Below are 12,658 nucleotides of genomic sequence, written 5' to 3' on the forward strand. Positions count from 1 at the left end.
CTTATGTACACTTTAGGGTTAATCACCAATTAATGTGTTCAAGTTAATTGTTTTAGAGTACAGAAGAGTAAAACTGGCACCAAACTGACCATGCTGTTGAGTTATCATCTGAGAAACAGACAACTGACACTGATCCTAAGATTTGGAAATGCCAAAGACTTATCGTGGTTCTTAAAATAATTTTCCAACCTAATCTAGATAGAAGTAGAGATAGGAGCAAAGAGGCGGGGCTGACTGAAGCCTGTTCTTAAGCTAGTGCTAGACTTAAATAAGAGCAAATGCCAAGTTGGTATGATATTGACAAGACCTAGAACAGGGACCTGGAAACATTGATCAGTGGAGGTTCCTGTTACTCTCCAACCGACTTACATTATCTTGGCCTAAAGAGAAGAGATTTTGCAAGGCCCTTTTGCTGTGCTTCTGGCTAAACACATCCTTCTTGCCTTTGAATTTTTCCTCCCACCATTAACATTTTATTTTCAATGGAATTGGAAAATTGGTGGTAACGTTAAGCCAGTTTTATAATCTCTTAAAACTAGAGCCAATTCAATTTAATAAATATTTATTAAGCATCTTCCATGTACAAGCTAATGTGCTAAATAATATGTTGTAGCAGAAATGCTGTTACCCTAAGAGTAATATAATCTGCATTCTAGTTCTGGCTCTAACCACTTTTAAGCTTTGGCATCATCTATACAAAGAGGGGCTTGGATAACTAGATGGTCTCCCAAGAGTCTTTCTAGTTCTGGCCTTTACTTATTTAAGGACCCCTGCACAAAAGACTCAGTTGCAAATAAAGGATATTTTTTAAAAGAGAAAAGAAAAAAACTGTACTTCATAGAATTGTTGCACCCTTCCAGAAAAGACCACTTTGAAATAATAATATTAATAGCTAACTTTTATTGAGCCTTTACTATGTGCCAGGCTCTGTGCTTAGCACTTCACATTGATTGCTTCCCTCAATCTTCATAACATCCCTATGAGGTCTGAGTACCGTTAGTCCTATTTTGCAGATAATGAAATTGAGACTTGGGGAGATCAAGAGACATGTACGAGGTCAGTTAGTAAGCCATAGATCCAGGATTTGTATTTGGACAATGTGACTCTAGATCCAGGCTCTTAACCATGGTATTTATACAGCCTGTCCATTGTTCATTGAAAGTAAGGGATAACCTACAAAGGGACCGTTGTTTCTTACCTCCCAAATGAAGCAAATTAGTACCCTGGGTGGCAAGACTATTGGGAAAGGTGTTGTCTAGGGCACGTCAGGCCATAATATGGACCAACATGAGAAGACAGAGAGAATTCAGTGGGCTGTTTTGCCTCTCTTTGTATGGGAGTTGTGTGTGTGTGTGTGTGTGTGTGTGTGTGTGTGTGTGTTTTATGCATAAATAGATGCATGTAGATACAGGGAAAACTTTGGACTGGTTCCTTTCCATTTAGCTGGAAGTAAAATGATATTAAACAAGTTGACCAAGATTTAGCAGAGAAACAGGTTTCCTAGACTTAGGTTCTTCAGCCTGGTTGGTGGAGTGAGGGGTGGGGGTAGAGTAGGAGGAGGAGGTAGAAGGAAGAGAAAGAAGATCTTACAGGCATATTTCAGAATTTATTTGGAAGGTGGGAGTTTGGTCTGCCCTGGCCACCTTGTACTCTTGATTTTCTGGTACTTGGCTTGGGAAACACCTGGGTTCTCACTGATGTATTTTGTTTGGGTTCACCCTCTCAGATATCCTAGGAGAGGCCAATGACTGCAAATGGAGGCAGAATTTAGCTTGGCCTTCCTGCTCTGTTGTGACAAAATAGTTGAATATATAGATTCAAATTAAATTTTTAAAGAGAGAACACTGATATCCTTTCTTCCTCTGTCAAATGTCCTCAGGGACAGTCCGTTTGTCCAGGAGAAACAAGGTTATTTTATTGATTGACGATGATGTCAGACCCCTGGCAGTGGTGTGATTAAAGCCATGGGCAGATTAAAGGTTGTAAAGTTCATACTATTTTAGTTCTTGTGTATGAGACAAGGAATCTTTTCCTTTCCTTTCTCTAATAAATAAATGGAGTAGTGTTTTCCTTCTTACATGACTCTGGTATTACCATGTAGATGAACATAAGTTCTTTAAGGAAAAAGTCAGTAAACGGGAGAGGAATCAGCAAAGCTTTTTCCTTAGGCTGATTTCTTTTCCTCTTCTAAACAGAAACAAAAAAGGCCAGGGGTGTGGGGTGATGGGGAGGGCCAATTTGTGTCCGGTTGACATAAAGTGATTTGGGTTTTGAAAAGGATATGGAGGAGAGGGGACAAAATTGAAGGAAGAAAGGAAGATTTTGGACCAGGAAAATTTTTCTGGTGAGGAGCTGGGTGTTGGGAGCAAGCCAGTCAAAATCAGCATGAAGACTCTAAATCGTACTGGAAAAGAATTGTATGGTGGTTTCTCACCAGGCGCTCAAGTTTAAAAGCCTTGGGCTGTTTTCTGCATGTTTCAGTTGAAAACAAGACAACTGTTTTGTTCAAAATTGGGACAATAGAAGCACGCTGGTTATTTACCATAGCTCCGTTTTCAGCCCAGCTTTGATTCCAATTAGAAGTTGTTCCTCTGCTTTGAAATTAGGGGAGACACCCTAAAATAATGACCTTGCATATGGGAGACGATTTTGCTTTTGATGGTGATTATACGTTGGACTGAAACAAGATGGAAAGACAAATTTCCTTGTTTGTTCACTCTATATCTGTTCACTTTATTTTTGGCAACTTTGCAAGGAAATAATGTTAAATTAATCACTGTGTGGTTTTTGTGGATTTTTTTTTAACTTGGATGTTTTGGACATGCTCCTAAAATACAGAGATGCTCGTATGCTTCCTTTGCATTACCCTGCTCCTCAAATGGCATCCCTGGTGCGGATTAAAGGCTTTCCTTTAAGTGATACGAGTCATGGCTAGGCCAGGGCAGGAAATAGGAATGCAGATCATGTGCCTCCCACCTAAACACAAACCCCTCAGTTTTCTAACCATTTTGGTTGGACCTGCAGGGCTTTTCTGAGAGTCAAAGCAGCAATTAGAAATGAGGACTGTCTCAAATACATATCTGGTGGGTGTTTGCATCTTGTCTCTATAATGTGAGTCTAGCAGTTGCCTTTTGCGGAGATGCTGGGGCAGTGGACGTGCTAAGAAAGCAAGTCGAGGCATCTTCTTGGAGAAGAGTCGCTGCTCTGCGTGGAGAAGGGCAATCACCTTTGCTACTCCAGTGAGGGTGGACGGGCCATCGATCAGATTGTAAGCTCTGGGAGGGCAGGAACTATATGTTGTGTCTTTTGTAGCCCTTGTTGTGTTTGGCATGAGGCTGGCAAATGTCTGGAATAGCCAGGATGTGATAAACACTTAATGACTTGCTTGAAAAGAAGTTTTGGTTTCTACTGCCCATCTGAGGCTGCAACCGTTAAATCAGGAGCTTCACTGAGTTCTTTTTTTGACCCAAAACCTACCTTCTGATGACTGCCTTCCCTTCTGGGAGGTGGGGCAGTGGGCCTCACTCACCGGCCCTGCTATTGATAGCAGCTTAAAGGTTGTACCCTAAAGGTGACAGTGGTTATGGCTTTAGTCATCACCTACCATTCCAACTCAGATTGCAAGCAGTGGCTCTTGGGGGGCTATGAGGCTTGAACAGAGCAAATTTTTCCAGCCTCAGACCTGAACATTTCCCTCCCCTGGAGACTGACAGACCTCCTTTACACAGCTGCTAGAGAGTGAGGTTTCTTTTTGTCCTTGTGGAAACGGACTCTGCCACTCATGTAAAAGGCAGGCACGTGGGAGGAGAAGTCATTTGCTTGGAAGGACTGCTTTGGTTAACTGTTGGCCATTGGTGGCAAACTAGAAACGACGTTTTTATTTCTCCCTCCCTCCCCCTCCTGAACATTTCAGAGTGACCAGTGGTTGGACTCTTGGCGGCGCTTACCCTGAACCTGAGTGTTAGGGGAGAGGGAATCTGCCGTTGCGGTTTCTGGAGCTGCTCATAAGCAAGAATTCCCTATCCTGATCAAGGCTTTAAGCCTAAAAGAAAGCAGAAATAGGTATGGACCATCGGTGTGTGTGGGTGCTGGTGTGTGCGTGCGAGCCTGTGTGTGTGTGTGTGCAGGGTGGGGCGGGTGTGGAGGGGGAGGGGGTGGTGTACTCTTCAGGGGCCGGGGGAGCTCAAGGTCTAGAGTTCCCTGCTTTTGCAGGAGGGGTTTGTAAGTGATTTTGTTTTAACCATACATGCTCCCATTTCCTTCCTTCCTTCCTTCCTTCCTTCCTTCCTTCCTTCCTTCCTTTATTTATTTATTTATTTATTTATTTATTTATATTTTGAGAGAGAGGAAAACTAGTTCGGTAATCATCTTTCCAGTTTCAGGCACCAAGAGATTTGTATACTATACATGTCAGTCTAACAGACAATCCCAGTCTGACAGTTTAAAATACAGGAGTCCCAGAGGAACTGGAAGGGAGGGGGAGAGTACTTAAATGCAGGCTGCTCAGCCCATTGGTGTGCACTTCCCCAAAGTATATGATGAATGGAATTTAAAAAAAAGGCCTTTGGAAGGTTCACTGTGAGGTCAAACTGCTCAACAGAACGATTGGAAACCAGGTAGCAGTGATCATGCAAAGTACAAAAGGAGAGAGGATGGCCTTTCTCCATCTACCACACACATCTTCTGGGCCACTCCCTGCAAGACTAAAGGAAAGGGAGTCATGTTTCCAGAGAGATTGGAGACTGTTTAATATCATAGAAATCAGGGACTGGGGGCCAGTGTTCCAAAGTTCTCATCTGGAATGTGAGGCAGGTTAGGTTGATCTTTAATGTGACTTCTTGTGTGACATCATGTCCATTCTCCAACACTACTTAAGATCCTTGGAGTGAAAGTTTAATTATTGAATATCAGTACTGAACTGCAGTACTTAAGATGACAGACGATTCTTCCAAAGATTTTATGAGCCTGTAAGGAGTTTGCATATACTATACTGTACAGAGAGAGAAGAGAGAGAGGTCACCTACTTCTATTTTTCAAGTGGGAAAACATAAGACATAAAAGAGGAATCAATTGCTTAGGTTGACCTGTAAACCCATAGCATGATTAGAATTTGAATCTTAAGTTATCTTGCTTCTGATATCTCTTTCACTCAACCCATATTACTTCCCTAAGAAGAATTGGGTGGGAGGGCAGGGATATGGTAATCATACCCTTTCCAGAAGGATGACCTTTTTATTTTTCAATTTCTAAGTGCTGTCAGAGGCACACTTCAAACAAAAGAGGGCTTCCCCTTTAAGCTCCTCCTACCCAACAACAACCACAACAAATTCTCAGTGACTATTCCTGGATGGCTGAAAGGGAAAGTTTGTCAATAATCATTATCCCAAGCCCTTCTCTTATTAAGCCAAGAAACATCCAAAATGGACAATACAAAAAGGATTAAGAAAAACAGTTATGTTTCAGAGTTTTATGAGATCAGGGGAAAAGATTTGCATTAAGCAGAGTTCATTTCTATCTGGTGCAAGCCAAACTCTCTTCATTTTCTATTTATTTTAGTTATTTGGCATTTTGTACCTCCCTCCACGGGCTAAACTGCTTTACAGATCCTGCCTATGGGGTAATTTCCCCTATGGTCCTGTCCCCACCGCCACAGCCATAAGAATTGGAGTTTTCATTTAAATAGAATACAGAGATGAACTTTGTAAGGACCTAGGAAAAGTGCCCTCTCTGATCACCCTACTCGACTCCTTCAGGTTTCCCCAGTCCTTTTAGGAATTAAGTCAAGTTTGAGTACTTAACCCATGCTAAAAGTAAAAGAGGAAACAGAAAGTTCTGATGCCTCCAAGTTCCTCATCATGTCAATGCTAGAGCCAGGAGTCGCCAGCAATTAACCTATTAATTCTAGATTCAATTCTCTACTTTGTCTCTGCAGTGGAATCCTCAACCCCAAATACCCATTTTCTTCCCCTTTAGAGGAATGATGTATCCATCAACTGGGTGTTAAGCTTCCTGTTTCCCCTCCCCAGGTCAAGGGCAGCCCAGGTGCCCAATTTCTCTCTCTCTTCACAAGGCACCACCAGCAATAGAGATGAGAAATTCTGAAGAACAGCCAAGTGGAGGAACGACGGTCTTGCAGCGTCTGCTGCAAGAGCAGCTTCGCTATGGTAATCCGAATGAGAATCGCAACCTGCTTGCCATCCACCAGCAAGCCACAGGGAACGGACCTCCTTTCCCCAGTGGCAGTGGGAACGCAGGCCCTCAGAATGATGTGTTGAGTCCTCAAGACCACCACCAACAGCTTGTGGCTCATGCTGCTCGACAAGAACCCCAGGGGCAGGAAATCCAGTCAGAAAACGTCATCATGGAGAAGCAGCTTTCCCCACGAATGCAGAATAATGAAGAGCTCCCGACCTATGAAGAAGCCAAGGTCCAGTCCCAGTACTTTCGGGGCCAACAGCATGCCAGTGTGGGGGCTGCATTCTACGTCACGGGAGTGACCAACCAGAAGATGAGGACTGAGGGACGCCCATCAGTTCAGCGTCTCAATCCCGGAAAGATGCACCAGGATGAAGGACTCAGAGACCTTAAGCAAGGACATGTCCGCTCCTTGAGTGAACGGCTCATGCAGATGTCACTGGCCACCAGTGGAGTTAAGGCCCATCCACCTGTTACCAGCGCTCCCCTCTCCCCACCACAACCCAGTGACCTCTACAAGAATCCCACAAGTTCCACTGAATTCTACAAGGCCCAAGGGCCACCTCCCAGCCAGCATAGCCTGAAGGGCATGGAACACCGAGGCCCCCCACCAGAGTATCCCTTCAAGGGCATGCCACCCCAATCTGTAGTGTGCAAGCCCCAAGAGCCAGGGCACTTCTATAGTGAGCATCGTCTGAACCAGCCAGGGAGAACAGAGGGGCAACTGATGAGGTATCAGCATCCCCCTGAGTATGGAGCAGCCAGGTAAGAGAGTTCCCTTTCTGTCATTCCCTGACCTCATCCCCAACCAGCTTCTGCTGAGTGTTGGGAATCTGAAGGGAAGGAATGGGCAGGTGTTTTTGGTATAACAAACTCTGCCATGCATGGCTGGCCCCTGGCTTCGTCAGTTTCCCGCCAACCTGAATTTCTAGGCTCTTCAGCCATTATTAGCCCAATATTAACATTCCCTTGACTTTATAGGTTGAGCATGTCCCCAGCCGCCTAGTGGCTGAACAGGAGCACAAGTCTTCATTTCAGCAGCTTTTCATTGTCCAGTCTCCCAGGATATTGAAGGAAGAGTCAGTGTTCCTCTTCTTGTGAGTTATTAAGCCCTTCTGTGAGGGGAAGTAAATTATCTGGGACTTCAGTCTGGGATATCCTATCGCTTTCATTTATTCTCCTCCACAAAACTCTCTTCACTAATTTTTGTAAACAAATCTTTCTGCAGAATTGCTGTGATTCTCTTGGACACTAAACAAACATCCAGATATTAATGTTGAGGGAACTATATACGTGCAAGTTCAGAATGTTACTTGCCCGGTACTTCCTTGCAGTTCCTGAAATCTGGATTGCTTCGTCTTTCTTCTGTAGAGTTTGTTACTTGCCAGTTACATTGCTAAATATCTAAGTTAAATTCACATCACATCATATAGAAGTTTTGATCAGATGCTAAAATGCAGAAGGAAAAATATTCCCATGACTTCTGTCCAACTTGCCATTAGTTCAGAAGGACTGTTTTGTATATTCAGAAATTCCTAAATATACTTCTGAATTATTCAGGAGCCCATTCACTCACTGCTACATCAACCAGACCTTATGATTCCATGATTCTGTTCATTCTATTGTGGCCGTGTCTCCGATCAAGAGTATTTCCGCATATGGGACAGAGGAAAGGTTTCAACCTTGGGCCAAAATGATGGCAGTTGTGTGTGCTATTCCTGCCGTGTGACCATGGGTAATTAATTATGGGTGGCCCTTTTCCTTAGGCAGCCCCCAGACTAGGCTTGTGACTCCTCTGATGTCTAACTTTCTGCCTCCTGTCCCCTTCTCACTCATTTGGGGCAGAGCCTCTTGGCTTGAAGTACAGTGGATGACTCAGGAGAGGAAGAAGGCAGTCAGGGGGTGGAGTAGGGTGAAGGTAAGAGAATGCACCTGGCATTTCCTGGTATTTCATTTTTTCACCTCCAGGTCCTGTGTTTTAGCCAGAAGCAATTCACTTTGGGCTCCACCCCTAACTTTGCCAGTTTAGGATTTTTTTTCCTTAACCCAGGTTGATTTCCTAACCTTTTTCAACCTCCTCTGTGCAGCTTTCAAAGGGCAGGAGTCTAAATTCTGATAAGTGGCTTGGAACAGGAAATGGGGTAACGGACAGGGCCTTTCCGCTTTAAATGAGCAAGAACCTGATTCCCATCTGCCTGATGAAACGGAAGACCCAGGGAGGGGTTGGTCCATTGGACTGCTTAGCTTAGTGGAAACCCATCCAAGCCAGCCAAATGTCAATGAAGCTGGGGGTTTTTGTTTTGCTCTTCCCATCAGCATGGAGGATCTGCGGGACTCCCTCCTGTATGTGGATGGGCTATGCATGTGGTGTGTTGCCCTGTGGGAGGGTGGGTGTGTTGGCCGGGTGTGGAGCACAATCCAAGTCCCGCTCAGCACATGGCCTGCCTTCCCAGGAAAGCTATTTTCAGAACTCATTCACCAGTATTGTTTGTGATCTGAAATGACTCCCACAGTGTTTGAAGCTAGATGGAAAAGCCCTTTGATCTGCCTAAATAAATACTAAGGAGCCCAAAGCAAGATTTTTTTTGCTTCCCAAACCGATTAAACCACCAGAGAAATTTAGCTGCATTTATTTTACAGAAAGATATCTGTATTTTCTCCTCCCTCGTATGTTATCTGTGTATCTGTTTCTCTGTCCTCAACAGCAGTAGAGCTCACTCTGATTACCCTCTCTTGAGCAGTATTTTAATACACAGGTTTGCTCTAACAGTTTTTTTTTCCCTCTATGGGAGAGGAATTGGGTGCTTGATATGCTCAATGAATAATCAAACCGAAAACCATCCTAATTAGAAGATGCTGTTTGTGAATTTTGAGTCTGCAGCAGACAAACTCAGGGTTGGCAATAAAATTTTTGCCAAGCCTGGGGTGAGGGAGGGGCACCTATTGACAAAATACTGTTAAGGGAAGGTAGTTGGACTGCTTTCCAGAAGTGTACCCCTTTTAGGTGGTGACATATTTTGCCTCCTTTATTTCCTTTAACCAACTAGCTAGGCAGTTTGTGAGCACCCTTCCAAGTAACTGCTACTAGCACCAAACAATTAGAAGACAGAATTCTTAGCTCTTAATCCACAAATTATAGATCAGGACGTAGAGTGAGCTCTTTGAACAAATTACTGTTCCAAAAACCTTTTGTTGGCCTTTAGCGGTGCAGTGAAATGCTCGAGATTTGCTATTAAAGTGAACAAAATGTTACAAACCATTTTTTATGACTTCATCTTCCCTATGCCCTCCTCCCCACTTAAAAAAATAAATATCCTGAATGCCCAGAACTCCAGATGGGAAACAAGGCCAAGCCATCTGAAGAATTAAACATTTTCTGAATCTTTGTCTTTCTCAGTGCTGAGCCTTTTCTGCATCCGGGGTTTATATATTTATCAACTGCTTTAAAAAATTCAGTCCTTTCTGTTTGTAAAGCGGCCACCTCCTTTCAATTGTTGAAATCGTGCCCAGATCTGAGGTTTCTTGAGATCCTTGTTTAGTGGAATCTAAGGGTGACCTAACTCTGTAGTTCAGAGCAGAGCTGGTTGTGCAAGAGAAACAATCAGGAATTTGCAGTCCTCTCCAGGATTCAGAGACTGACCATCCCAGAGCCTGGGAAAGGCACAGTTTCTGTGGGGAGAATAAATTGGGTTCCAGGCTGTTGGCACCTGCTCTGGTGAGAGTGTGCATGTGCGGGCTACACACATGTGGGCCAGGAGTGTATAGTGTGTGCATAGGGGTGGGGTGTGGGTGGGTGCGTGGCTGAGAGGGCAGGGGGTCCCGTCCGTGAAGTGGCAGCCTGGAGGGCACTGTGTCAGCTCAGGGGGCCTGCTTTTGCTTTCCTTTTGTGTTCTCACAAGCTATTTCTGGGATTTCCTACCCCTACCCCCGCTTTGGGGAGATGCTGATTTTGGTCATTGGCCTCTGTCCTGCATGTATGTCACGTCTCATTTTCCACAGAGCACCGGGGGCCCAGGTTGTCTTAGGAAGGAGAAGGCTGAAGGGAGGGAAGGGGCAGGGAGGCAGGTCAGGGCTTCCATGGGGTCATGTGATTCTATTGTCTGCAGGCGGCTTGTTCCTGGTTAATGTGTCAGTGGAGAGACTTCCATGCTGCTGTGCAGCAGAAGGACCTGGGCAGTGTGCAGCTCAGCCAGCTGCCACCTTTATTATGACGATTCTTACTCTTACTCTTATTATGACTTAATCCTGAGTGTATTTTTGCTTCTTCTCTCCCACTCCTGTCATTCCTTAGGCCTCTCCTCTCAGGGGGAAATTCACACGAGTGTTAATACTGTCCCACTTTTTTTGTGGTGGGCGGATGCTGGAGTCCAGATGGAGTTCGTTGGCTGGAGGGCTTTCTCTCCTTTTACGACTGCCCAAGCCTTGCTATGTGTTTGCAAACCTGCCAGGGATGGACTGCCTTGGTTTTCCTAACATCACAATGCACTGAAATCTGCTTCCTTTTTCAGCCTAGGGGAACCTGAGGGGTAGCTGCCTTTTCTCCACTCATCTCTAGGCAGAGCACAGTCATGGTCGGGTCCACTGCCATCCCGGGCTTATCCCACTCTGGAGACCTCCTTCCAGAGACTTTCTGGTCTCCCTTTTCCTGAGGCCTCTGGGAGGCCTTGTTCTGTCCGGGGCACTGTGGGGCCTTTTCAGTCTCCAGGCAGGAGGGAGGCCAGTGGCTGGTCTGTTTGTGAGAGAGGTGTGGGTTGTTGGTGGGACCCAGGGGAGCTGTGGGGAGGTAGCCCAGTTCAGAACTGGGCATTCAGTCTTTGAAAGAGAACGCCTCCCAGGTCTTGGGTTTCCAAATCCTGGCAACGAGGATGAAGATTAATTCAATCATTTTCCTCTTAAAATTTGAGAGCTGGATTGGAGAACATGAAATTTAAGCCCCTCTTTTCTGCCCAAAATATCCAAAAGCCCCAGCAAATCCCAGGACGTTATATCGTAACTCTAGGTATATATATAAATTATAATAGCTCTTACTCAAAGTGGAAGGAAAGCACATCGTTCGTTTTACCTCGGAGGAAACTGCAGATCTACAGTATGGAAGACAGAGAAAGACTCTTCCCCAAATAAGTTTAGAAACAGCTTCCAGGCTTTTGATTGGATGAGTGCTTTGAGCTCTAGGAACTAAAGGTTATGTATTGTAGCAACTTTCCAGTTGTAATCCCAAAAACCATGTAAATTCTTCTGTCCACAAAGTGTGCATGCCCCCTTCAATATTCAGCAATTAATTCTAATGACATATGTACGAATTTGGAAGAATGTGAGTACACCAGAGGCATTGATGGGGCTGAGAGACAGCCTAGGACTTGAGCAGGTCTGGGGGCTCTGGGGAACATCTGGGTTATTGGGTGTCTGTGAGCAAGTGTTTGGAGTGACTTTGTAGCTGTAAAAAGCCCTCAAAGTGAGGGTTTCTTGTAGAGGTAGATAAATGAACAATAATGATAACCAGAGCATGTGTGGGAGGGATGTGCTTTAGCATCTGGAATGCCAGTTATAAGTTAATTGCTCCTGGTGATTTGTCCCAGCTTCACCACAAATTTTATGCAATTTAGTGCAAAGATTAAGTGGATATCCCATAAGTAAAATCCCTAACAGGGTCAATCATTCTCTTTGGGAGGTAAATAAAAGACTCTTCATAATTCCTATTGAGCTCAAAATATGAGAGGAACCCAGTATTTTTGTAATTCATCTGTGACCTCAGGAACGAGATAGGCTCATGCAGATTAAGTAACTTGAGCAAAGTTACATGGCTAGTAAACAGTAGGAGAGGTCTCCAAACTCTGTTGGGATCCAAATCCTATGCTCTTAGCCATCTGTCTTCCCTGGACTGAGAAAATCAACTGTAGGACAAGCATCCACAGGATGTGGGAGTAGATGAGGTTAGCTCGGCCATGGGCTGGCGGGGTGGACACATGTTTTTGTTTTCAGTGTATACCGAGACATACTCTTCCTGGTCACGGTGATGGTGGAAGTGATCCATTCGCAGACGCTGATTGTTTCCCTTAATGGCTAATAGTCCAGTATTAGGTACAAAAATGGGAGAGCCACATTAAATAATATACCAAAGTTCTCCTTCTGGAACTTTCCATAAGCAATAAGCCAGGAATCTGTACATCAGTGGAAATCAATGCATTAAGGTAGTAGAAAGAGCCTGAAAACGGAAGTTAGTTTCTACCCTAGCACTACCACTAACTCACTCTGTAATATTTGGCAGATCACTTCTCCTCTGTGGCCCTCAGTTTACCATACTTGTCCAAAGACAGATTTGGACTAAAGGATTTCTTTCTTTCAGGCCTTTTTAGTCCTTACATTTTGTGATTCAGTACATCAAAAATAGTATGATAGTGTTACCTGTAATCCCCTCCAAATCTAGGGATTATTGCTGCTAAAAGGCATCATTCAGTTATTAACA

General features: G+C 44.4%; 1 protein-coding gene across 5 annotated transcripts in view; it reads left to right on the forward strand.

The window, feature by feature from the left end:
• AMOT (angiomotin) overlaps positions 1–12,658 on the forward strand; it is a 61,346-nt gene that overhangs the window by 11,041 nt on the left and 37,647 nt on the right. The window contains exons 3-4 of one of the 5 annotated variants that reach the window (XM_031445582.2): positions 3,914–4,062; positions 6,027–6,960. In XM_031445582.2, the coding sequence (XP_031301442.2) occupies positions 6,089–6,960 (872 nt within the window). In that variant the 5' untranslated portion in view covers positions 3,914–4,062; positions 6,027–6,088. Of the gene's footprint in view, positions 1–3,913; positions 4,063–6,026; positions 6,961–9,786; positions 9,911–12,658 lie in introns of those variants that run through there. The other 4 variants (XM_064482825.1, XM_031445584.2, XM_064482826.1 and 1 more) reach the window with 4 other exon arrangements.

This window comes from Camelus dromedarius, chromosome X (genome assembly GCF_036321535.1).
Source record: "Camelus dromedarius isolate mCamDro1 chromosome X, mCamDro1.pat, whole genome shotgun sequence".
Taxonomy (NCBI): domain Eukaryota; kingdom Metazoa; phylum Chordata; class Mammalia; order Artiodactyla; family Camelidae; genus Camelus; species Camelus dromedarius.